This window comes from Macaca fascicularis, chromosome 3 (assembly GCF_037993035.2).
Source record: "Macaca fascicularis isolate 582-1 chromosome 3, T2T-MFA8v1.1".
NCBI lineage: Eukaryota > Metazoa > Chordata > Mammalia > Primates > Cercopithecidae > Macaca > Macaca fascicularis.
In genome coordinates this window covers 93,093,942-93,121,358 of record NC_088377.1, presented here as the reverse complement: position 1 = coordinate 93,121,358, position 27,417 = coordinate 93,093,942, and the positions used below count along the sequence as shown (strand labels likewise).

The 27,417-nt window shown below is 42.4% G+C and overlaps 1 protein-coding gene across 32 annotated transcripts in view; it reads right to left on the bottom strand.

Moving 5' to 3' along the window:
* Positions 1-27,417, bottom strand: part of ELMO1 (engulfment and cell motility 1) — a 582,820-nt gene that overhangs the window by 327,045 nt on the left and 228,358 nt on the right. For 31 of the 32 annotated variants that reach the window (XM_074035218.1, XM_045387647.2, XM_005549784.4 and 28 more), the window contains 2 exons: positions 27,257-27,379; positions 25,317-25,448 (listed from right to left, as the gene is read on the bottom strand). In XM_074035218.1, the coding sequence (XP_073891319.1) occupies positions 25,317-25,448; positions 27,257-27,379 (255 nt within the window). Of the gene's footprint in view, positions 1-11,002; positions 11,126-25,316; positions 25,449-27,256; positions 27,380-27,417 lie in introns of those variants that run through there. The other variant, XM_045387654.2, reaches the window with a different exon arrangement.

The following is a 27,417-nucleotide window of genomic DNA, read 5'->3' as shown; positions in this document are numbered from 1 at the left end:
ACCCTGGACGTGACTGATTGTGCCAAGGTGGTTACGTGGCTCAAGTCAGACAAGATTTTTGATCCAGACAATCTGAAGTATACTTCTTAGGGATCATTTCTATAGGTCTATTGATAATAGCATACAAAAGAATGAAATACAAATAAATTTAAAAGATAAGAGTACAAAATTTATACTCTGAAAACTACTACACAACACTGTAGAAAGAAATTAAAGATGACCTGAAAAAATCAATGGGCACCCCATGTTCATGAATTAGGCGGCTTTATATTAAGCTGGGATGGCAATGCTCCTCCCAAACTGATCTACAGATTCAATACAATCCCCACCATAACTCAGCTGACTTCTGTATAGAAATTAACAAGACAATCCTAAAATTCATGTGGAAATTCAAGAGACCTTCACTAGCCAAAATAATCTTGAAAAAGAACAAATTTGGAGAACACACACTTTCTGATTTCAAAACTTACTACAAAGTTTCCGTAATCAAGACAGTGTGGACTTGCCATAAGAATAAACATATAGCAATGGAACAGGATTAAGAATCCAGAAATAAGCCTTCACATTTATAGTTAATTGATTTTTGACAAGGGTGCCAAGAAAATTCAAAGAAGAGAGAACAGTTTTCAGCAAATGATGCTAGGAAAACTAGATATCCACATGCAAAAATGAAGTTAGACTCCTTCCTTACACTATACACAATTAACTCAAAATGGATCAAAGAACTAAATATAAGGGTGAAAATTATAAAACTATTAGAAGAAAATGTAGGTATACATCTTCATGGCCTTGAATGGAACAATGATTTCTTAGTTATGACACCGAAGGCATAAGCAATAAAAATAAAAAACAAACTAGGTATGTATCAAAATAAAAATCAAATTTAAAAACTTTTATGCTTCAAAAGACACTCTCAAGAAAGTGACAAGGCAATCCACAGAATGTGAGAAAGTTTTTGCAAGTCATATCTGATAAAGGACTTGTATCTAGAACATATAAAACTATTACAACTCAGTGATTAAAAGATAAACAGCCCAATTAACAAACAAGCAAAGGATTTGAACAGACATTTCCCCAAAGAAGTTATAAAAATGACCAATAAGCACAAGAAAAGATGCTCAAATATTATTAGCCATCTCGTAAATGCAAATCAAAATCACAATGAGATACCACTTCCCTCTCATTAGGATGGCTATCAGCAAAAAGTCAGATAATAACAAGAGTTGATGAGGACCTGAAAAAATGGAAATCTTCATAAGCTACTGGTGAGCATACACATTGGTGCAAGCACTTTGGAAAAGTCTGGCATTTCCTCAATGCCAGGTTAAATATAGAGTCAGTATGTGATACAATCATTGTGCTTTAAGTACAGAACAAAGAGAAATCCAAACATACACCTACACAAAAACTTGTACACAAGTGTTCATAGCAGCTTTAGACATCATAACTAAAACTAGAAACAACCCAAATGCTCATCAACTGATAAACAGATAAATAAAATGTGGGATGTGTGTGTATGAGAGAATAAAATCAGACAATAAAAAGAAACAAAGAACGGATACATGAGACAACATAGATGAACCTTGAAAACATCATGCTAAGTGAAAGAAGCCAGTAACAAAAGACTACGTGTTGTATTATTTCATTTATATGAAGCATCCAGAATAGACAAATCTATAGAGAGCGGAGACTAATGGTTGCCTGGGGCTGGGGAGGATGCGCAGATTGGGGTGACAGCTAATGGGTCTTGTTGGGATAATGAAAATGCTCTAAAATGGACTTTGGTGATGGCTGTACAACCCTGTAAATATACTAAAAGCACTGAACTGTACATTTTAAATGAGTGAATCACATGGTCTATAAATTATACATCAATAAAACTGTTAAAATATGAGTTATGTTCTCAGTTTTACAAGTTTTGTAAAAGTGTTTAAATAAAACTTTGCAATTCACCCCATTCTTCTAATAACATATTATGCTTTTAGTGTACTGCATTTAATAACTTTGTTTACTATAGATATTATTATAACCAGCTTTTTATTATCAGTCATTTACTCCAAATGAATTCTGACAGTAAAGAAAAAGGACTGTGCAGGTAGACTGTAGTAAACTGTATTACTGTAAATATGGGGCCACAGGTGCACTGAAATGTGATAATTTGACTATTTCAATTAAACAATGCCTTAGCTAATTTGTGTGTAGACTAAAAACTGTTAAACACTTGAATTCACAGTGACTGACAGAGCACAGTGAAAAGAAAATAACAACACAAGGTCATTCTTCAAGGGAACTCCCTGAATATTCCATTTCTAGAAATTCCTATCCCAGCCCAAACTGGGGAATCTGAAGGACTCCAATTAGTCAATGCCAGTAGGTCTTCTTTGTCTAATCATTTCTATTATCTTGTGACAAGAATCTCCATTCACAGAGTTTAAAAAAAAGGGGGGGCATCAAAATCTTGTCTTCAATGGCAATCATATTCACTTTTACCGCGGTTCAGAAATCACAGACTTCACACACCAGGTCTTCCTGATCTCTAATAACTTTTTAAAGAGAGGTGTTTAAAAGCACCATCACGACTTTGCAAATCAATTAGCTGAGGTTAAAAAAAATAATGATTTGCCCAAAACTAATCAGGAAGAGCTGCAGAAAACAGAGCCCCAATCCTTAGGTTCCAAATGACACTTACTGATGAGACGTTTTTGTAGAACTGGATTACTCCATTATCCTTGGTTAAATGAAGTTGTACCTTACAGTCATTTATTCAAAGGCGGGGGCTAGTGCTTAACATACAGACTGTGCTTCATGTTAAAACGCGCACACACACACACACACACACATTCACAGGCCACTGGAGGAAGGTTGAAAGAATAATAATAATAATAATAATAACAACAACAATAACTAAGAGCAAGAGAAGACTATAATAGGGAGATAGGAAATGTGGCTGCGGGGATTTAGAGAAAAGGCATCTTAAGAGTTTTTTTTTGGAAACCATAAAATTAGTAAAGAAAAAAGAAAATCTTTAGATTTATGAAATAGCCTAGGAAGGCTTAGAAACAGCCACTTTCTAAGACTAATGGTAAGGGTATAAATTGTCACCAGTTCTGGAATATTTTGTAATATGCATGGAAATCTTCAAAAACACAACCCAAACCACTAAATCTTGCTGGGGATTAGGGTATGAAATGCTTGGATGTGTCCCCCACAGTCAACCCCATGACTGAGCCTTCCATGAGAAGCTTCTATGAGAATATGCAGAAGAGACAAGTTTCATCATTGCTGCAGCTGTAGCTCATGTGTTTCTGAGATTTTCATTGAACTTTCCGACAATAACTATTTTAGTCCTTTTCCTCCTGAATTATATTTACGTTATAAAATATGCCCAATCCTTAACCAAGGACCTGCACTACTAGAGATTAAGTTGTAGGTCTATTTGCTGTGGCACTGTATATAATAATTTTTAAACTGGTAACAACATATACATTCAAAATTAAGAAATTGCTTAAAAGACTTTGGTAGTTGTGTGTGGAACACCATACTTTTAATCATGATGTTTGAATGTTTATGTACATGAAAGAGATTCAAACTGCACTGCCATGGGACAAAAGGAATTCAAAAACTATGTATGATGGACACACAGTGCAGGCATAACATACATTCTTAGAAGCATCAGACTTTCAGCCTCCATCAACAGATGCAGATTCTAATGTGAACATGAACAGGGAAGAAAAGAATCCTTTTGAGAAACACTGGTTTCTGCAAGGCATTCTGAAGGAGATCCAAGTGACTTATGCAAAGATGACAGTTGCTTGAACTCTGAAGCTAATGAAAAATGAGTGTATATAACATATGCTATGTAACTGAAGAAAGACACAGGGGAGTTCATGGGAACCCAAGGAAAGAGATAATGAGCACTGAGACCTCTGGGAAGGAGAGAAGGCCACTCTCTGGGGGCCACATGGGAATGTAACTGTGATTATTCAAAGACATAAGCACTAACTCTCTCCATGAAATCCGATTGTTACCTAGCTTAAGCAATGATCTCCCAAAAGAATGAGAGACACATTTCCAGGGAAGAATTCAGGGAATCTTAATAAACTGTTGCTAAAACTTGAAAAACAAAAAAAGTAAAATAAATGGCAGCAGATTTTTGTGGAACAAATGAAGTACATATTCACCACATCATTCAATAATTTATAAAGCCTATGTCAGTCCCAAGTCACAAGACTGAATGAAATATTATCATCCTACATTTTTATCTAAAAAATGACATTATCAGTTGGTTTTTATGGATGCACCAGAATGTAAACCTCTAGAAAACCCTGAGGAATCTGTGGTTAAACAATCCTGGACTACAAATCTCTCTACAAACCATGCCAAATCATCAGATTTCTAGAGACACTTTATTGTTCTATCCCTAGCAAAAACAAAAAAAGAAGAAGAAATGGTATTTAGCAGAAATTCTTATACTGAAGAGCAGCAGCAAAGGCTCTTTATCAAAAGGTCAATATTTATAAGCCACAATGCAAGTGATAAAATGTTTAGGAAGACATACAATGAACATTACGCTGATAGACTACTGATTACTAAAAATTGCTTTACTTTAGGGCAAGTTTCACTTGTTCTGAAGGTTGCATGTATATTAATTTCCATGGATATTAATAGTAATAATTATTCAATAATCCCAGACTAATGTGGAGAGAAGTCTCAACATGCTTTCCACAGGGATATGTTTTTTAATCAGTTTTGTACCTAAAACATGAAGAAAATCTTCCATTACGGTCTATCAGATGAAGCTAAGCATATACTAAGATGGCATCATAAACTATCCTATTCTAGGTTTTCACATACAAATGTTATTTTATTTATTCATTTATTTATTTAGAGACAGAGTCTCACTCTGTCACCCACGCTGGAGTGCAGTAGCATCATTTTGGCTCACTGCAACCTCCGCCTCCAGGGTTCAGGTGATTCTCCTGCCTTAGCTTCTCGAGTAGCTGCAATTACAGGTGCCCTGCCAATCATGCCCATCTAACTTTTGTATTTTTAATAGAGATGAGGTTTCACCATGTTGGCCAGGCTGGTCTCAAACTCCTGACCTCAGGTGATCTGCCCACCTTGGCCTCCCAAAGTGCTGGGATTTCAAGCGTGAGCCACCGCACCCAGCCAGAAATTTTATTTTAAAAATTCATTTTGAAAACATATTTCAAAAACCTATATGATCATATTTTCATGAAACCATACTTTCTTATACAAGCACAGAAAATATCTGGAAAGATAAATATCAAAACTATAACAATGTTTCATTTACATATGTAGAAATACGGCTGATTTTTATCTAAATGATTTTGATTACCTACATTTCTGAATTTCTGTGGTAAGCCCATCGTGCTTTCAGGATTAGAATAGTTTTTTAAAAACCAACTAAATCAAAGTAGTTAAAAAACATATAAACAAAAATCCACCTCATGGAAAGAAGAAGTACTTAAAGATAGAAGGTACAAATAAATATCAAAAATAATTGTGCCAAAAATGTTCTTACATTTTGACCCAAGAATCTAACAATCCATTCTAAGGAAATAATCCTCAATGCGGAAGAACAGTTATTCGCATATGTTCATGGAACCCCTTTTTGTAACGTAAAAAAAATCGTAAATATATAGGAGAATGTTTAGATAAACTTTGGTTCAACCACTTAATAAAATGTTATCTGGTCTTGGCTGGGCATGGTGGCTCACACCTGTAATCCCAGCACTTTGAGAGGCCAGGGCAGGTGGATCACAAGGTCAGGCGATCAAGACCATACCGGCCAACATGGTGACATCCCATCTCTACTAAAAATACAAAAATTAGCTGGGCATGGTAGCGCGAGCCTGTAATCCCAGCTACTTGAGAGGCTGAGGCAGGAGAATCGCTTGAACCAGGGAGTTGGAGGTTGCAGTGAGCCAAGATCACACCAATGCACTACAGCCTGGGCGAAAGAGGGAGACTCCAACTCAAAAAAAAAAAAAAGAAAAAAAAAAAAAAACTTACCTGGCCTCTGCACGTGATGTTTATCAAGGTATACTGAGGACACATGGAAATGTTAGGAAATCAAACATAGAGGTCAGTCTCCACTGTGTAAAGGACAGAGTTCACAGAAGAAGAAGAAAGATGCTAACAGTAGCAGTGTTTGCCTGTGGAAGGTGAGACTATGAGTGTTTTCTTGTGTGTGTTTTTCACAATTTCCTCTCCCAAGTTTTCCCCATAGGGATGTCTCTCATGGATTAGCAGAAAGAAATACTGGTAAAAAGTGGGCCCGGGTCAGGTGCAGCGGCTCATGCCTGTAATCCCAGTACTTTGGGAGGCTGATGCAGGTGGATTACGAAGTCAAGAGATTGAGACCACCCTCGCCAACGTGGTGAAATCCCATCTCTACTAAAAATACAAAAATTAGCTGGATGTGGTGGCGGGCACCTGTAGTCCCAGCTACTCGGGAGACTGAGGCAGGAGAATCGCTTGAATCCAGGAGGAGGAGGTTGCAGTGCCAAGATCGTGCCACTGAACCCAGCCTGGCGACAGAGCAAGACTCCATCTAAAAAAAAAACTGGGCCGGGTGCGGTGGTTCACACCCATAATCCAGCAATCTGGGAAGCCAAGGAGGGCAGCTCACTTAAGGTCAGGAGTTCGAGACCAGCCTGGGCAACATGGTGAAGCCTCATCTCTACAAAAACTATAAAAATTAGCCAGGCATGGTGGTGCACTCCTGTAATCCCAGCTACTCAGGAGGCTAAGGCGGGAGGATAGCTTGAGCCTGGGAGGCAGAGGTTGCAGTGAGCCGACATTGCACCACCGCTCTCCAGCCTGGGTGACAGAACGAGACTCAGTCTCAAAAAAAACCACACATATATATATAGATACATATATATTTTATATATATAGGAGATACATTTTTTAAAGAGTGGAAAGAAAAAGTTCATGAAATCAAAATACAAAACAAAACATTGCAGATGTGTACCCAGACCCAAAAATGGAATTTTTGTGAGGGATTTGAAGAATTCAACCTGATTACTTACCCCTTCGCTGGGTTTGTATTACTTTGTAAAGCAAAAAATGCTGAGAACTTTGTGAGTGCTTTGACCACTTCCCCTCTGGATTCTTGGTGAGAGGGGAGGCTCAAAGAGGCCAAGCTGACTCAAAACCCCTGTACCGGGTCGGGCTACACTGCCCAACCCGCACAGTGATTGTATCCAACCGAGAGCCCCCTGGCTCTCTATGATCTGCCTAATGTTTTCACAGAACTCTCCTTTAAGACAGAGGTAATTTTTTCTAACATGTAAACTGAGTAAGAACAAAAAGCCATTATATAAGCAGCGATGGAGGGAAGGCAGCACAGAGCGGTCACCCCTCGGGTTAAGGATGTTCTCTGCCAGGGGTTATCAGAGAGTGACACGGAGGCTGGAGTCACTACTCAGGGGGCTCCCTGAAGGAGCTTAGAGGCGCAGCCTCCTTGGTAACCGGCAGCCTTCCGCAGCACACTCATACTCTGCACTAAAAATAAGGCAGCACTATCTATACAGTGTTAGTCACTAGGAAACGGCGAAAATATGACTGCACCAATGGCCTGCTATGGGAGGAGTATCAATTGTGTTTTCCAGCTCTTACAAACAAATCAGAATCCCTGCGTGATAGGCCATCCTCTTTCCAGTTTTCTCTTATCACCATTTTCTCTCCTGCTGGCAGATGAGCACACACATGCACACACACTTGTGCACACACACGTACATACATGTGCATACACATAAACACGACTGTAGTACACACTTAGAAGAACCCACTGTAGGCTTCAGCAAATGATCTCACCTGGTGCTGCCTCAGCAACTTGTCCCTCTAAATACATCTCATTGGCACTTCTCATCCAGAATGCTCTGGAAAGCCCTGGCTCTCCTGGAGAAATTCTCCAGAACAAGCACGGTACTTGACGCATGAAGGCGGGAGTCCTAGGCGTCACACACTCGAGGTATGTCCTGGCCACTTTATTCTCTGTTCTATAGTTTCCCAGATCCCCTTTCATTAAATTAGGCTAACAAAACACTTGCCAGGTTTCTGTAAATCTCCAGCAAATGTTAACTTGTGCTAGGTATTTTTATTTCCATTGGTCTTCTAGCTGTCTCCAGCTGAAAGTCCTGACAGTAATTCAAATGTCCTTTATCCTAAATGGAACAAGCCAGCCCCTTCCCAAAGCTGCGTCTCCTATCAGCAGAAAGAGCACCCCAGCTTCCTGGCCACACAAGCTGTGCAACACTCCCCACATCCAATCTGTTATCAAGCCCTGTACTCCACACCTTTTCTTTCACATTTGTTTTTTCCCTTTCTATTCACCTTCTATTTCTAGTTTCGGCCAATATCACCTCCAGCCTCTTCCACCTTCCTGCCATCTTTTTACTACCACCAAAGTGAAATCCTCAGCTTTAACTGCATTATTTCCTAACTTACAAATTATCAAATATCATCCAAACACCACAGCACATAATATTTTATGGCCCAGCCTCAAAGGAGTAGAAATTGAAGGAAATTTCACATTCTTCCACTTTCCACTCCTTGTTGATCACCCACGCTCCTCCTCCTCCACAGCTCACTCATATCCAAATGCTCCCTATTCTTTAAGATTCATCTTCACTGTCCTCTCCACTGTAAAATCTCATGGAGTCCTCAAACAAATTCTCCTTATCCCTTTTTGGAATTTCAGAAACACTTTATAGTCTATTTGTATGATTCTCATAGTATATATCAACTTCTACCTATAAGTAAACGTGTGTTTCCCTTCTTGAATGGTAGAATCCTTAACTGATCATTCATTCATTCATTCAACACACACTTACCATATGCTTATCCAGTGGGAGGAACTATGCTGGGTGCAAGAGATGCAAAGGTGTGCTAAGTAGACAAGGTCCTATCCCTCTGGTGGGACATCAGGTTAGTAAGGAAGTACAAACTACGTGCTGAAACAGGGGTAGGACCTGGACTGGGAGAGCTCCCAGCAGGCTCCCCCTGTCTAGTCTAAGAATGCAACATACTCAGTTCTTAACTGAGAATTGTAGAGGAGAGGGGATGAGAGTGCCAGGAGAGAGAACAGCACACGAGGTCCAGAGTGACAGGGAGTTCACTCAACAATCAGTTCCATGAAGGCCTTGGCTTCTCCCTGATTCATCTTTGTGACTACAGTCCGCACACTGCCTTAAATATCATAAATGCTCATAAGTGTTGGTTGTACCAACAAATGAATCAACACATTAGTCTCTTATTTTTAGTCTAAACTCCAACATGACCCTGTTCCATAGCATGATCCGTTACTATCAAGGTGCCCTACATGTGACCGATGGGATGCCATCCTTCAGTGAGCCACTCAGATAGACGGAGGAAATCCACAGGCCCCTGTCCCACGCCTTGGATGCCTGTTTGGATGCCCAGCCTCGCCCAGCTGGCTGGAGGCGGGGCTCCCTGCAGTGAGCAGCAGTTGCAGGAATCTGTGATGCTTCCCCAAAGTGAGGAAGAACTGGGCCTCCTCCCACAGCTTTCCTATCTGCAAAAGCTGGCATGGCTCATCTCCTAACAGACATGGTCCCAGACGGACCATCTCCAGCAGATGCCCCTGAACTGTAAAAGCTAAACGGCAGAGGCCTCCCTCTTCCTGGTCCCCATTTTCCGGCCCTTTCCCTTTGCCCTAATGCTCATAAGTGACATGGAAGGCTGCAGTGGAAATGCGGGAGAACCCTTCCGAGAAACATAAGCAAAAGCTTTAGTATATGACATCGCGGATAAATATATAAAAGGGCTGGGGGGACGGAGAGAACCAAATTCAAAACTGCTAACTTCAGGCTCCATCCATGAACAACAGAAGGCAAAAAATGCAGGCCGATTTCTGCGTTATCCATGAAACAGGAAGATGAGCACTCAGGACCTCAGCCATGAAAACACTTGCTTTCCCTCACTGCTTTGCGCTGGCTATGCAGCAAGGTCATCAACAAATGAACAACAGGAAAGCAGGCAAAGGCTCAATAAGCCAAGAATGGAGACAAGGCCTCCTGGATTTACCTGAATTGAATGTAAAGAGAGACTGAGACCTTGTAGCCAACACGTTCCCTTTTCCTTAAATAGCAAGACAGCACAGCCTCGAGGCTGAGGTGGGGGAGGACTGGCATCAGGGTGAATGGGGCCAAACGCTGGCCCTGCCACTTGCTTGCTGTGAGCATTTGGGAAGGATTTACAGCATCCCTGGAAAACTGGAAGCATAATTTTGCTTTCAACCCCCAGATAGAAACGTGGTCTTGCTCCTGCTGGGTTTAGCTTGAGATCCAGGAAGGACAATGCTCTGCGCATGTTCCCTTAAGCAGCAGCAAGTGAATGGCCGGTGTGTGGTCTTCATTAGTGGGAATACCACGCTAAGTCTAGAAAGGCCACAGTGAGACAAGCATTTGGTGGCCTTCTCAAGGACTCCAAGGGAGTGGAGGGTGTCCCTGGCACAGGAGGCTAGAAATAAAGCTTCACTGAGATCTGCTACTTTCGTCTGTGTCACTGCCTTGCTCCCGTGAGTGTCTGCACCTGTGACTAAACAACTTGAAAACAAAAATTAAGTCTGCATATGTCTCCTTGTCCTGCTCAAACACTGTAGCTATTGTGGGCAGGTTTCAAATCTTCTGAAGCTGTAAGCCTCTTTTTCTTCATCTCTAAAATAGACATAATAATCCTCGTGTCTTGTGTCTTGTGGAGACAGAATGAGATACCGCATATGGGAACTTTCTGGCTCAGGTCCCAAAGAGTCCCCTAGATGCTACTGCTGCTGGGTGTGGCTGCTGCAGCTATTTTCTGCAGTTATTTACTGGGATAAGACCAGTGGAAACCCTAGCAGGCCACCTAAAAATGATAGATTCTCAGCAGTCTAGCCAGTTTGGTAATGTAAACATTTAAAGAGGAGGGACAGGAATAACAAGAAAGCAAAGGGTTAATAAATACCCCTTACCCTTTTAACCATGTTGTCCCAACCACCATCTGGGGAGTGTGCACCACTTCTCATTGGAAAGTTTGTAGGTTTGCAGAGTTCATGGAAGATTCTTCCTGCTCCTCTTTCTCTCGTCTTCAGAATGAACAAGTACAGGAAGTGTGCAGAGATGCCCGCACAGGGCCAGTTCTTATGTAACCATGTGATTCTCAAATTGGTTCTTGTCCCTTCCCATTGGAAAGGTTTTGACAGTCTTCCTACACATACAAAATGCCATCCCCAGAATTAGAATCCCACGCCATGAAGCCGGCTCCCAGCATAAAAATTACTTCCTGGCAGACGTGAAACAGACATGTCCGAGTCTGGACATCGTGCTCACATCTCCTCTCCCGAGGTCACATCGCACTGAATTCAGAGGTAGGAAGGACACTGTGACAAAGTCACCACTTGGAAAAACACAAAACAAAATAAAAAGTATCGCAACAGCACACTATCTCAGGAGAAAGGATAAACATAGAAGGCATGCTAGCTTCGCGTGGAGCTGTTCGATGGCCATCAAAAGCAGGGTCAATGGGAAGCAGGTAACTGGATCATGAGACTCTTAACTGGTCATTCCTTCCCTCTCTTGCCTGTACCCCAGAATAACCAGCGTGATTCTCAGGGGTGCTTTGATATGATCCTACTAGAGGCAAAGTCACGAGTACAGGCACCTACAGAAAATCTTTGGAGGAAGAGGTGCTGGATGCCTATAACTACCCATCCCAGGTACCAGGACCCCATCACCACTCAGCCCCGCCAGATTCTGGTGGTCCTCTGTCCTAGCAGTGCCTAGCCTAGGTCCAAGGCACTCTCCAAAGGGTATCATGGATAGAAAAGTGTTTCCTGTCATGGACAGTCACATTGATTCAATGTATATTGTGGTTTTGAGCCTTACCTGCTTTTGAAAATCTGCACAAGAGCAGGCACCATAAAGACATCCTCGGCCATGTGCCTACATGCTAATTCCCGAGTAGCAAAAATGCAGAGCAAAAAATCCACCTCTTCCTTCACTAAAGAGGCTCTCTGAGGGGTATAAAACTCCTGCACTGCTAAGCACTCTTATGAAAATTCTCTAGAATTCGTGGACTTTGGGATATGCCACTCCTCAGGATTAACTGTTTTTGAAGCCACGTTGAAGAATGTCCCCAGTCATCTGGGGTGTAAATGCATTCTGCAGACTCATTTCCACCATCAGATCCAAATAACAATCATCAATTGTAAAAAACTTACTAAAATTGGCTCCATGCCAAGGCTTCTCAGCACTTAACATCAATTAACTCATTAATGTCCATAACAAGCCTGGGTGGGAGATACTACTAGATCCAACTTACTAATGAGGCAAGGAAGGTTAGGTAAATTGTCCAACGTCACAGAGCTAATGAGCAATGAAGCTGGGATGCAAAACCAGGCAGTCTGGCACCAAAGGCTGCACTCATAAAAGCTATGTTTTATTAGCCTCACACAGAATTGACTTGCTTATATATCACGAGACCCTGATGTTTCCTCGCCCTTGGTTCCCTGTGTGTCACCCTTGCACCTGCTGGATGGTGCTCTTTTGCTCGAATGCCCCATGTGCAAAGAAAGGATGCCAAGGAAGTTTGCACGATACACCAGAGACGAAGGACTGACACTGTTTAATATGTTGCCTCTCCTTCTGCCACAGCCAGGGTATGGAGTTATTGGAGATTTTGAGCTACAAGGGGGAAGGAGGAAGATTCTGGCTGGAAAAGCATTCTTCTGAACCTGCTGAACTTAGCCCCCACTAAGTCCTCCACCTCATGAACACATCAGAGCTGCTCTTTATCCAAGCGCCATCAGCCTGCAGAGTTTCTCACACACATGCCTTTGATAGGCGCGCCCTCTAGTGGCCAGAGAACAGATTCAACCTTAACCGCCCACAAATGTCCTTCCTAAGGCATAGCAATGCGTGCTAAATAGGAAAGGAGTTGGAAAAACACGAGTGGAAGAAACCTATCTTTTCACCTGGTGTTCAATAACCATCCTGGAGAAATTGTGTCTGGAGTTAAAGTTAATTACCGTAAAAAGGAAGAACAACGAAGGTCAAGTATTATCATGGCAATGAATCATAGGTCGTCTGTTTTTAAAAGTTTTCCCTTAAAACACTTCCTTTAAAAACATGAAAACAGGCTGAACATGGTGGCTCACAACTGTAATCCCAGCATTTTGGGAGGCTGAGGTGGGATGATCACTTGAGCCCTGAAAGGTGGAGGTTGCAGTGAGCCATGATGACGCCACTGCACTCCAGCCTGGGCAAAAGAACAAGACCCTGTCTCCAAACCACACCACACCACACCACACCCCACCCCACCACACCCCACCCCACACCACCCCACCCCACACCAAACCAAAGTTTTAAAAGTCCAATTATTCATGCATCCCCTTTTCAGATGGAGTCCACAGGTCACGGGTGCTTCTGAAATTAGACTATTCCCAGCAATCAGTACTCCTCCCTGCTCCCCCCCATGCCGGGGTAGGAAGAAGGGAATAACACATCACATACGAAAGTCACCAAACAGATGGAAATAGTGGCAACAGCACATGCCCTGCAGCAAGAGCAAAACATGGGCCGACTCTTCACCCAAGACAGTGACAGAGAGCTTGTGTTACGACTGCCCCCAGGGGTCCCACTGCACCAGTTCGGATGTCCTTTCTCAATGCAGCGGATGGCAAAGGTGGGTCACAGAAGAAAGATCTGCAGGTATTCTAAGAGGGACTTCTCGATCTCTCTGCACCCCTAGGAGGTATGATGATGCTACACTGAAGTGGAAATGGCCCCATGAGACCTTGAGTTATCTGAGAAGAGCCCATTGTGCAGAGGCCCTGCCCCGTGACTTAATGTGCTTGGTTCGCTTGGTTCAATGACAGGAAATAAATCTCATCTTCTTCGGTTTTTCAAGAGTTTTCCAAAGCTAACTTTTTCTTTCCTACATGTGCAGCTACAACTTGTTTTTCATCCCCCCACAGACAGACAGGGTCTCGCTCTGTTGCCCAGGCTGGAATTTCAGTGATGCAATCATAGCGTGCTGCAGCCTTGACCTTCTGGGCTCAACGGATCCTCCCGCCTCAGCCTCCCAAGCAGCTGGGACTACAGACACGTGCCACCATGCCAAGCTAATTAAAAAAACTTTTTTGTTTTGTAGAGACAGAGTCTCACTTAATTGCCCAGGCTGGTCTTGAACTCCTGGCCTCAAGTGATCCTCCCTCCTATGCCTCCCAAACTGCTGGAATTATAGGAGTGAGCCACTGCACCCAACTAGCAGCTACAACTTTAAGACAACTATGGTCTCTGCATATAAAATTAAACATGAAGACAGTGCATGCCATTCTCTCTGTCATTTGACCAAAAGCAGCCAAGAAACACAGTACAGAGGCAACCCTGAACATGTACGGGCAGGGTGCTGGCAATCCTCTCTTCACCTGTAACGAATGAGCCACTGAAAAGGATGCCCACCTGCCAATCAATGAAGTGTGCAACGAAACTCTTGACAGTTTTTGCCTGACCCATCGGCCGCCCACTTTGGCTTCTCTTCCCTTTTAAAATTCTCTTTTATGGCCAGGCACCATGGCTCACACCTGTAATCCCAGCACCTTGGGAGGCCAAGGCAGGTGGGTCGCTTGAGCTCAAGAGTTTGAGACCAGCCTGGGCAACATGGTGAAATGCTGTCTCTACCAAAAATACAAAAAAATAGCTGGGCCTCGTGGTAAGCGCCTGTGGTCCCAGCTACTCAGGAGGCTGAGGTGGGAGGACAGCTGGAGCCGAGGAGGCAGAGGTGGAAGTGAGCCGAGATTGCACCACTGCACTCCAGCCTGGGTGACAAAGTGAGACCCTGTTTCAATTAAAAAAAAAATGCAAATAAAAATAAATTCCCCTTAATATTTGTAAGAGTGAGGAAGGAAAAGTTAGAGATGAAAAGAATGCTCAAGAGGCTCGAACGCTCCCCACCATTAAAACAGAAATCTCAACAGTACCTCTAAACATACAGCTCCAGAGGTGGCTACTGTTTAAAAAATTGAAAAATGATTCTAAAAGATTCTATTTACCTGAGAACCACATGTCAAGAGTCAGATCAAACTTCCCCAGACAGCTTTGCATAACTCCCCACCAATGCTGGTTCACTTTAACTCCCTTTACTATCCTGCCCTCTTCATGTTATTACTGTCACATATTTTAATTATGTGACAGAACTTTCAACCCCCAAATACATTATTATTGTTTTTACAGCCAATATTCATAGAGATTTTCCATTTCCAGTGCATTCTTTCCTGTACTTCCATGTTAAAGCAGAAAGCAAAAATTACTTGTACAGGTTGCCTGCCCTACTTAAAATACTTTCACGGTAGAATAAGGAAAAATAACTGGGAATGAGAGTTGGGAGACTCGGGTACTGGGAAAAAGCCCATCTGCCATGAACATCAGGCAAATCCCATTTAATACGGAGGCCAGTTGCACATCCAAGAATGCTTCTAGCTCCTTCTGGGCCCTGATGAAAGCTTTAGAGCCCTCTAAGGAGACCCCGAGAACCCGAGAACCCACTGTCGTGGCCTTTAAACTTTAAGCAACTTCAAACCCTTCAGGCTTATAAGCAGGGTTGCAATGTAACAGAAACGTCCCAGCAGCTAGCCGGCCAGAGTTCAGCGGGCTGGCTGAGAGCCAATGCCTGTGTATTTGCGCCACCTGGTGGCTATTTCTGCTCTGGTTCACTAAAGGAATTTCCTGGCTTGTTGAGGTCAGGGATGCCTCAGAAGTTATTACGACTGGGGTCTGCAGCATTTCAGATAGGAAAAAGAGAGTCTCTGATCTGATCCAAGTGTCAAGGAGGCAGAAAGTATAAGATATGGTCCCTGAGGAACAGGCACATCTGCGTGAGTTCATGCAGCCCGAACCATCCCGGGTAATCCCTTTACCCATGACCCCCAAGGATCCCTCAGGGGAAAGGGGCTGACTGGGGCTGGTGGACTGGCTAGGATTGGCAGAGCTTCGCTACAGAGCACCCTGGGACCTCTTGCATTCTATATAGCTATAACCATACAGGATTTCAGGAAATGTGTGTTTTTAAATATACTGTCCTTTTACTTTGAGGTTTATGGGTTATATCTAAAATGTATTTGAAAGCAAAGTGCTTGTTTAAGAATACTATCCCAGTTATTAATATGGGATATAGGGAAAAGTGATTCGATTGACAAAAACCTGCATTATCTTGTGCTTTCCAGAGATGGCCTGTTGCAAAAAGAGAATACCACAAAAATTAAGAGAATGTCAAAATTTAATTTCTTCTATTCCCACAAATGTATTCTAGATTCTTACTAATACTGTCCTTGTACTCCAAGAGACTGCACCACATTCTTAGTGATGAAAGCCTGTGGTAAAATCACATTGGGATCAGTGCTGAAATACAATGCAAGTCCACTGTAGACTGGGTTCTCTTCATCTAGAATGATTTTTCTGAGAATTCACCAGGTTTCAGGGATGTAGTATTTTGGTATAGCAGGCATTTTAAGGCAGTTTCTGGCTTTAAAATAAATGAATTGAATCATAGTAAGTTATAATACTTTCCCTGTGAATTCCAACATGGTACTGAGTAGTACTGAATGATTTGCAGAAATTATTTAACTTTTCCTTCTTACTATAATTTACACTTCCCTCAGGTGGCCATTTTTCCCCATCAGTGAGAGAATATTGGGGCCAGGCCGTAGTGCAGAAAAAAATGAGTCGCCTCTTTTTCAGGGTTTGTGGGTCAAATTGGTCCCAATGGCTTAGGATGCATTTCAAGGGTGAGCCTGTTGATGCCTGAGTGTTTCCCAGCTGCAAGACAAAATCGCCAGCGTTTTGGTTTGCTTTGTTTCTCCCCCTGCCCAAGAACCCTCAACAGTCCCTGGACCCTGCTGATGGGAATAGCTGCGCTCACCGATGCAGCCGCAGAAACACCCCCTGCCCAAGAACCTGCAATGGTCCCTGGACCCTGCTGACTGGAACAGTTGCGCTCACCAACGCAGCAGCAGAAACACTAGTTTTCCTCCCAGACCACAAGGAGGACCAACAAAAGTCGGATTTAGTGGCCCTTACCAACACATTCTCAAAAACCTGCACCCTTGCCTGTCCTCCTAGACCATAGAGAGGACTGAGAAAAATCGGATTTAGTGGCCCTTACCAACGCATTCTCGAAAACCTGTTAAAGTCCTAAGCATTCCTCTGTTAGTATTGGGACCTTACCCATGTCCTATAAAGATGTTATGCCCCCAAAATGAAGTGGACGGCCATACCCTGAGGGAGGCACGGGCTCTCCAGATTCGGAAGAGTGATGCCTTTTCTCCTCACTTATATGAATAGGAAGGATACAATTTCTGAGGCTCCCCATATCGTAGCTTCAGGAATAGCTTCTGTTAGGCCTGCTTGTCTGAGGAGGGATCCTAAAATTCCAGATAGCCCCCTCTACAACGGGTATTTGTGCAAAAATTATGTCCTTCTGACTGGTGAGCCCAGGTGCCTAAAGAAGGTAACAGAGTCCTGGAGTTTATACTAGAAATCATTCTTATACAAGAAAGTAGAAAAGCACCAGAGACAGTGGTTTTTCAGATGCGGGACTAGCCTCGGAGAAGAGAGGTGACAGGAAGTTTGTCTGGCAGGCGTTAGGACCCAGGGGGCAAGGGTCAGGATAGATAGGATAGATGCGTGAGTCTCGCTTAGGCGACATGCCTTTGAGAGTTCTGCTCAGGGCCGCAGGATCAGCCAACTTGCTTTCGGGCTCCTGAAGCTGCATGGCTTTCCTCTCTGTCGACCCTTGGCTCAGCCCAGAAGTACAGGGGAAGCGGGAGCTGGTTCCAGGCAAACCAACACTCCCAACTCCGAAGAGTCATGGGGTTGCTAGAGAACCCTTTCCCAGAAAGCCTGACAGCTGTGTCTTTAGTCCAGTGGCCATGTTAGTCACTTTTAACTGGACAACAGGTGCCCGGTATTTAGCCCCCGAATTCTAAGGAAAAATAGGACAGAATAGCAAGCGAAAGGGGTCCGATGGTACTCACCGCTTGGCAATATGCAATAGTCTCACCACTTGGCGACAGGTGATGGTCCCATCTGGGTCAGCAAAATGTGTCCAGAATTGCTGGGATCTTGGTCTCACTGACTTCAAGAATGAAGCCACAGACCCTCACAGTGAGTGTTACAGTTCTTAAAGATGGCGTGTCCGGAGTTTATTCCAATGTTTGGATGTGTCCAGAATTTCTTCCTTCTGGTGGGTTTGTGGTCTCGCTTATTTCAGGAGTGAAGCAGCTGCAGACCTTCGCGGTGAGTGTTACAGTTCATAAAGACGGCACGTCCGGAGTTGTTCGTTTCTCTCAGCGGGTTCCTGGTCTTGCTGACTTCAGGAGTGAAGCTGCAGACCTTCACAGTGAGAGTTACAGCTCACAAAGGCGGCGCGGACCCAAAGAGTGAGCAGCAGTAAGATTTATTGCCAAGAGCGAAAGAACAAAGTTTCCATAGCATGGAAGGGGACCCGAGCTGGTTGCCACTTCTGGCTCAGGTGGCCTGCTTTTATTCCTTTATTTGGCCCCACCCACATCGTGCCGATTGATCCACTTTACAGAGAGAAGATTGGTCCATTTTACAGAGTGCTGATTGGTCCATTTTACAGAGTGCTGATTGGTGCATTTACAAACCTTTAGCTAGACACAGAGTGCTGACTGCTGCACTTAAAATCCTTTAGCTAGACAGAAAAGTTCTCCAAGTCCCCTACCCAATTAGCTAGACACAGAGCGCTGATTGGTGCATTTACAAACCTTTAACTAGACACAGAGTGCTTATTGGTGCGTTTACAATCCTGTAGCTAGACACAGAGTTCTCACCCGACCCAGAAGCCCAGCTGGCTTCACCTCTCATTACCATTTAAGAGCAGACTTTCTCCTCCCCACTTATCACAGAGGGGGGGCCTCTGGGATTCTCCTCTCCATAGTTTACTTCTGCCCAAAAGCTCCCTGGGGACTTCCCAGTATAGTAGACTCTTCTTATTTGCAGTATTTGTGTCCTAGAATATTGCTGCAAGTATAACTTACTTATAACTACTTACTTATAACTACTGAACCATTGCTCCTAGGAACAATATAGAATTGTTTCTGCGAGCCTTTGACCATAACGTTTTTGCCAACCAGTGAATATATAACCTTGTTTTATGTGTGTTTCTGTTTAAAGACACCCTATTTAGTATACGTTGTTGATTCATTAACATTGAATGCTCAGCCAACAGTTCTAGACTGCCTCAACAAAGCTTAACAAACCCATATATTTTTGTATTTTTTCTGCGTGGCACATCACAGCCTTCTTACACTTCGAAACACTAAAACGGCACTTCAGCACCACATTTAAGGGCCATGTGAAACTGAAATTACCATCAGAAAGCAGGAAGCACAAAAGTGAGAAAAACGTGGCCTAGACAGACTGGGAAAGGGACACCTGTTTGAGGCATAAGAGCTGAAACAGGAAGGCAGGGCGGTGGCTTGTTGTCTTGTTCGACTTCAGCTGGAACATCTGAGTTGGGCAACTCAAATTTTTTTGCCACTATGCATTTGTCCCAGAATGATCTAAAAAAGCACTTTGAATATTGATTTGGGCGTTACAAATAAATTTCAGCAAATAGGCAAATTTGCAAATATGGAATCCATGAATAATGTGGACTGATTGTATATAACAAAGCCCTTTGAATTTAAAATTCTTCTATAACTCTTCCCTCACTCCTAAAGCCAACTCTACTTCTGTCTCAGTTTGCAACATAAATGCTGGCCATGATAAATGACCTGCAGTTTCCCAAGCACCCAGTGTTCTTTTGCCTTTAACTGTTACTTTTACCACGCATTTCACATTACCCTCCTGGGACAACCTACAACTCTCACATTCTGCCATCACAATCCATCATGGTGTCAGAGCACTGGGTGCCGTTCCAATATTAATAGCAATCATAACATCGTAATAATAGCATCTAGATTCACAGACTATGTAGCAGGAACTGCTCTGAACAACTTACAAGTATCTACTAATTTAATCTACACAACACACGTATTGATAGAGAAAATTATTACCCCTCACTTTAAAGAATAAAAAAGAGACATGAAAACGTCAAGTACCTTGCCCAAGTCACTCAGCCTGTGAGTGGAAGAGTCAGAAATCGATGTCAGCAACCCAAATCTATAGCCCAAGCTTAATCACAATGTTACTCTCACAATGACTATTGACACCTAGTAGCATTGAGACAAAGATGCTTCCTTCCTTAGTATTAGGATGGAGACAGAGATAGAGAAAGAAAAATATAAATATGCAGTTCATTTAATCCCTGCCATCTCTATTTGGTGAAAAACTGTATTAAGACGACACCAACCCCTGCATATGTAATTTTGTATAATTATACTTGTGTAACTACAGGTAATTACTTTCTATCACCCAAGAAGGTAGAAAATCCTCTTAAAAATTTGAACATGAACCTTAATTCTGAAATAATGTTTTTACCGTTACCCATAACCTCTTCCACCTTCACATTTTAGTCATTTTTCCCTCCAGGATGATCCTGAAATATTATGAAAAAGTTTTGTAAAATGTTTCATGTTAAAACACATTATATCGTTTAGAAACAATTTAAAAAAAAAAAAAAAAAAACAGCTTATTTTCTCCCCAGTCAATACAAAGGAAAGGAAAACAAAGCAGCTAGGGGAAAAAAAAAAATGCCTTGTCTGATTTTAATATCTGCTTTGATTCAGAAGGGATCAGAAAGATGAACTACAGACATCTCCTTTTTCACGCTCATCCACTAGACTGAACAAGGAAAAATTCACAAATAGGCTACAAATTGGAAATCAAACCAGAGACAAACTCTGAAAGGGCTCTAGCCATGAACACAACACTTTGCAGAGTGTGAAAGCCATGGTACACAGGTCTTGGTGGCTACAATCAAGAGGGACAAGTTTGTAGATAGCATTTCCCCTGCTCTCAAAATAAAGTCATCCTAGAGGTGAGGGTCTGCCTTCCATTACTCTCAGGAATCCATGTGCCCTTTCTTAGAAGTTCCACTAAGAATAGCATTATCCCGGAGGGGCACAGTGGCTCACACCTGTAATCCCAGCACTTTGGGAGTCCAAAGTGGGTGGTTCACCTGAGATCAGAAGTTTGAGTGCAGCCTGGCCAACATGGCGAAACCCCGTCTCTACTAAAAATACAAAAATTAGCTGGGCATGGTGGCACACTCCTGTAGTCCCAGGTATTCAGGATGCTGAGGCAGGAGAATCACTTGAACCTGGGAGGTGGAGGTTACAGAGAGCAGAGACTGTGCCACTGCACTCCAGCCTGGGTGACAGAGCGAGTCTCTGTCTCAGAAAAAAAGAACAGCATTATCGCAGACAACTGTCTCTTCCCACCAAGGGACCTACAAAGGCTTGTCCATTTTGAAACCAGAGAAATCAGTAACAGAGATCTTAGAAGATGGCTGGGGTAGTGCCTCATGCTTGTAATCCCAGCACTCTGAGAGGCCGAGATGGGCAGATCACCTGAGGTGAGGAGTTTGAGACCAGCCTGACCAACATGGTGAAACCCGTCTCTACTAAAAAGAAAAAAAAATTAGCTGGGCGTGGTGGTGGGCACCTGACAAGAGTAAAACTCTACCTAAAAAACAGAAAGCAAAACGAGCTCTCAGAAAGAAGACGAAGCACCTTTTCTGTGTTATGACTAACCTTACAAGCCACTCAGCCACCTAGATTGTGACTTTAGAATTATTTTATCAGAAAAATCTGCTCCACTGGCATGTTGTACTGAGAAGGAATGTGATGCCCATCTGCCTCCTCAAAGTTGTTGTGGTTTATTATCCTTTAATAAACTGTTCTTCTTGCCTTGTTGGAGCAATGGCCCCTTTTAACTTGGAAAACTTAAAAGACTGCAGATGATTTCTAAGATGTGTTCTCTCCAAAAGGAAGAAAGGGAAGTAGCACTGGCTGAGTGCACCTCGGTTCCAGCTGCTGTGCTAGTCGTGGGCAGACGGTCCTGTGGGGCCCTCCCATAACCTCAAAATGGAAAAGATGCTGCCCAGTTTCACAGCTGAGAAAACCCATGCCCAAACAGGTTAAATGACTGAACCACTGGCCCATGGCTCAAAAGCAGGAAAGCTAAAATTAAATCTAGGCCCAGTGAACTCCAAAACCTTGTCATGGGATGCTTCCTGGGCATTGCCTACTTGGGAGCAGAAAAATGAGAAATAGCAGTCTTCATCTTATGAACTGAACTTTTCTTCAGAGGGATCCAAAAGATGATCCCAACCTCAAATTAATCCTTAACGTTCAGTAAGGAGTTTAACAGGCAAGATGACTCCTCTTTGGGAAGTACAGAGAGCATTCTGCATGGGACTGCTTACAGCATCTAGAGATTTTGCAGCCAGACCCTGGTATCATCAGCTAGCTTTCAGTGTTTTCCCAAGACCGTCTCTAGGTGGTGCCATGACCATGCGGTTCTGTTTACTGAGGCCCGTCTATTTCTGGCTGACTGGGTACTCAAAGTGAAAATATCTGCTTGTCAAAAGTTGGATCATTTCCAGCATTCAAAATCATTACTAAATAGTCGTTCCAACTTCTCAACTCTCTGATGCAAGACTGTGACCTGGGAGAAGTTGCAGGGGAAGAACTAAAATCAAAAACTAAAAAAGAACCATGGAAAAATAAAGAAAACCAACACTCTCTTATGATTATTCTCTGTGCAGGGTCTTTGCTTTTTCTAGGATGACTTTTCAAGTCCTCATAAGTGCTAAAGGTCTTAACACCACCTCCAATTAACATTGTTAAAATAAAAAATAAAAAAAATTAAAAAACTATTATTCTGTACTCATGAAGCAGAGCACTCCCCAGACAGGGAAAACTAAGACAGAGACACACCAAGACTAAGCTGTACAAGGAATTAACAAGAATGTTTAGACAGATGGAGCTACATTGAGAAAATTTACTCCGATTTTGGCTCACGGAATACCCTGGTCACCTCACGTAAGAACAGGGCCTGAAAATAAAAACGAGATGCTTCATAGCACACACTCCCATTCCAGATACCCCTCACAGGGACCCAGATTCTACAGTAATCCTATTTCCTCCATGTGGTCATCCCACAACCTCCCTCTCTCCTCAGTCCCTCCATACTGTGCATTCTGGGATCCAACTACCCCCGAGGAAAACCACTACTGGGATGGAAACACATGCATCCCCGGGACAGCACATGGAAAGAATTCAGGTTTTGGACTTTCTACATAGCTCAGAAGAAATCCAGGCACTGGCAGGAGGAAGACGATAAAATTGCAGTCACAGGAGCACCTTAGAACCAGGCTCTCCTTCAGGAGAGGAATCAATTAAGAGTATTTTCCAAACGTACATGCCCTGATTATTCCCTGGTAATTTTGATATGACTTGAGGGTAAGAGAGATTGCGCGATTTCGCAAAGCTTCCCAAGTGACCTCGATACGTCTTGCTTACCACATAAAAGTAAAACTTGGAAGGAATTGAGGGCAAGGCAGAAAGTGAGTCCCATCCACCTTCCCTGGACCATCGCTCTGGTAGAGTGGCTCTGCCAGCAAGGTCACTGCCACCCTGGAGCTTTTGGTCATACACACACAAGTACAGGAAATTCACCCGCTCCACCAGTCATGACACTTTCTGCTAAAAATTTAAAAAACTTATTCAACTAAAAGATAAAGTGGAATGCCAAGGTCGAAATATAAAATATGATGATATAAAAATAATTTCAGAATACCTCTGTAAGGCAAGCTGCAAAGCTGAATATTCAGTAAGTATTCTTATTTAAAATGTCATATTAAAACTAACACTAGAAAAACAATAACTTGTTAAGAGTGTTAGTTTTTTAGGTTTTTAGGCATTTTTAGTTTAAGAGACACTACTGGAGAGTTAAAGAAATGATCAGTCTGACCCACTGCTGGTTAAAATGGGCATGACTTTCTGTGTTTGGAAAGCAATTTGACAGTATCAAGAGCCTTGAAAACATCTTATACAAAGTACAGTTCCACAAATTTATCCTAGTAATGTGAGCATGGGTGTGCATACATTCTGGGCTGTAAGATATTAATTATAGACTTATGGTAATTTCAAAACATTGAATCATTTAGTAAAAGGCCTTGGTTAAATACAATGCATTACATCTAAATAATGAAAAACAAATCAATAATGAAACACAGTACATGTTAAGTAATATGAAAACATTTTCAAAGAATATTCCCATGAAAGACAAGGCTTCTCAAATAACACATAAAGCACGATACCATTTGTCAAATTACATATAAATATTAATGGTGTGTATATATACAGATATATACATTGTGTGTATATATACACAGATATATACATTGTGTGTATATATACAGATATATACATTGTGTGTATATACATATATTTGGGTGTGTCTGTGGATATGTATATGCACAAATACATATATATAAAACATATACACTATATATACACACACACACACACATATAGCACATATATTTTTTTTCCAAGGAAAGAGTATTTGAAACTATAAAATAAGGCCTGGTGATTTCTAATCACCAAAGCCAAAATCTCAGTAATGCCATTTATGATGGGGATTAAAATGGAAATCCAATTTTACACCTGCAGAATTTGATATTAGCTTAAGGTCACTCAGAGACTTCATGGGGATAAAATCAAGAACATAATGCAAATTGAAATAAAAACAATGGATTATATTCGGGACAAGCTGTGTTCTGATTTGCAAACTGAAAAAAAAAATCTAGGAGACAACCTATCAAAATTCATAGCAAGAGAGGCCTTTTAAGCAAACATAAATTGTGTTAATGTCATCATGATTAAATTTCAGGAGACTTTCAATTTGACTTTGATATAAAATTGATGTATGTAAGTAATCCACTCACTAACCCAATAATAAGATCCATCCCACAGCTGCCATCATTCATTTAAGTCAAACACAAATCTTAAGCGTCTTGTGAAGTAGATTTAATGAAGTCGAGATGCATCCCGGCCGAACTACTCTTGGTTACACTTAATCAGAACTGAATAAACAAACTCAGTATTAGTCACACTTGTGCAAGTTATTCCATTTCACTGAAGCCAGAAGAGATTTTCATGTGATCCTGCTTAAACCAGCTAAACATCTGGAAATGTGGAAACTATTCTGTAAAGCGCAAGAGGACCACACGCTCGGAAGAGACATCAGTTATGTGGCTGAGGTCAGGCCCGGGGAGGCTGGAGGGAGAGCGCATACTGGAGATAGCTTACTTACAATGAAGCCAAGTTTCTTATAATCTCGCGTGTACATGGACTTGCGTTTCTCCATGCTGCCACTGCTGTTATTAGGTTCAGACTCGGCATCAAAAGCAATTCTTCGAAGTTCAAATATGATGTCCCTCTGAGCCTGAAGGAAACAGGGAGTAGAAAGAAAAGGGAGGGGAAAAAGCTGCTTTCATTGTGTGACATTACATATACTCTTTCCCTGGGGTCTAAATGAATCACTGCATTCAGGCAAAAGAAAAACAGATAAAAGAGAACCAATGTTCTAAGTTACAGCTTTGCAGACCGGTCTTCCCCTGTCAGTCTCCCTGCTGGTCAGGCCTAGCTGTATTCCACAGTAGTCCTCTTAGCCAAGTAGTCATCTGGAGCACGAATATTGATGGTCCAGTGTAGTCTTAACTGAGAGGCCCAGATATGATGGAAGGGTCGTGATTGGAGAAAGCTAAGCTAGAGAAACTGGGGATACTGTACAGTTGGGAACAAAGTAAGAGGTACCCAAAGTGCCTCACCCCACTAAGTTACTTCATGGAAATAAACACAGGACAAAAAAGAAAGAAAGGGTCAAAGGTGCAAACAACCCAAGTGTCCATCCAAGGGTAAATGGATGAACAAAATGTGGCGTGGACATCCAATGGGATACTATCCAGCCTTTGAAAGATGGCATTCCCAATAGATGCTACAATATGGATGAGCTTTGAAGATACTACGCTGAGTGAAATAAACCAGACACAGGAATATGCATATTGTCCGATTCCAATTATATGAGGTCTCTGGAGTAGTCAAATTCATAGACAGAAGGTAGAATGGTGGTTACCAGGGGCTAACAGGACAGGGGAATGGGGAAATAGTGTTTAATGGGTACAGAGTTTCAGTTCTGCAAGTTGAAAAGAGTTCTGGAGATGGATGGTGGTGATAGTTTCATAACAATGTGAATGTACTTAATGCCACTAAACTGTACACTTAAGAATGGTTAAAATAGTAAACTTTATGTTATACATATCCCACCACTATAAAATAAACATATAAATACATTTTTAAAAGGGTTTCCAAGCAAAGAGGGTCACTCAATATTAAGATGCATTGCTCTCTGTCACTAGAAGTGGTAAGATGACAGTCTCCTCTCCCTGGGATGACCACACCTTGCCAAAAACGTGGGGCACATTCACTGCCTCTCAAAGCCTCTCCATCATTCTTAACTGCATGGCCTTGCTCCATGAATGAAGTGCCGCGGTGGCTACACACTTCACATACGCAGTTCACATCTGCAACAGATCAGGCCCTCACGTGCCAATAATGAGTGTTTTCCTTTCCAAAGCTGCAGCACTGTTTAAGCTGAAAATGTGCTACGGCAGGGCTCACAGCTGTTTCCTCTCACTCTACCCTCACACAGCAAAAGTCCCCAAAGGCTTCTGAATGGAGATATAACCTTTCATGCACAACAAGAGACCTAGCAGAGAGCTACAGCCAACAGCCAACCAACAGAAATGCTGGCCCAGAAATCAGGTTTAATCTGGGACCCTACTCTTGGCACTGATCTCTAGAGGATGAAAATTGCTGCCTCAACCCTGTAGAATCAATGCCACATAGAGTCACCAAGAGGCCCTCGTTGTCTGGGAACTTGACTCGAAAGCTACTACCATTAAACGTACTTGGGCCCAGGGGCTAAGGTCTGTGGTCACGTGACATCAAACTTTCTTATTCAATAAAGGCAGAACATGCATGTTTGGAGCCTAATGGAAGAATGCATTTGGGTATATTTTCTGATCCTGGATTCACCTAATTTTGAAGCCATGCCCCTATGTTCTGAGATGATAATAAAACGACATCATCTCAAACTGTGAAACTCCCTAGTTGCAGGGTACCTCAAAAAAAGACTTTTAATGACACTTTCTGTCCGTCCTATGCTTTAAATGCTGTCCAGTGAGCACTCACCTGGTCCTGGGGGTCCATTTTGGTCATCATCCTGTCTTCCAGGAGGTTAAAGGTGAGCACTTGCAGAACATACAGCTGGTGCGCCATCTCATTGTTGATGGCCCGCTGGGCTCGGATGACATGCTAGGGAGATGGTTCACAAATGAAATTTTTTAAAAAAG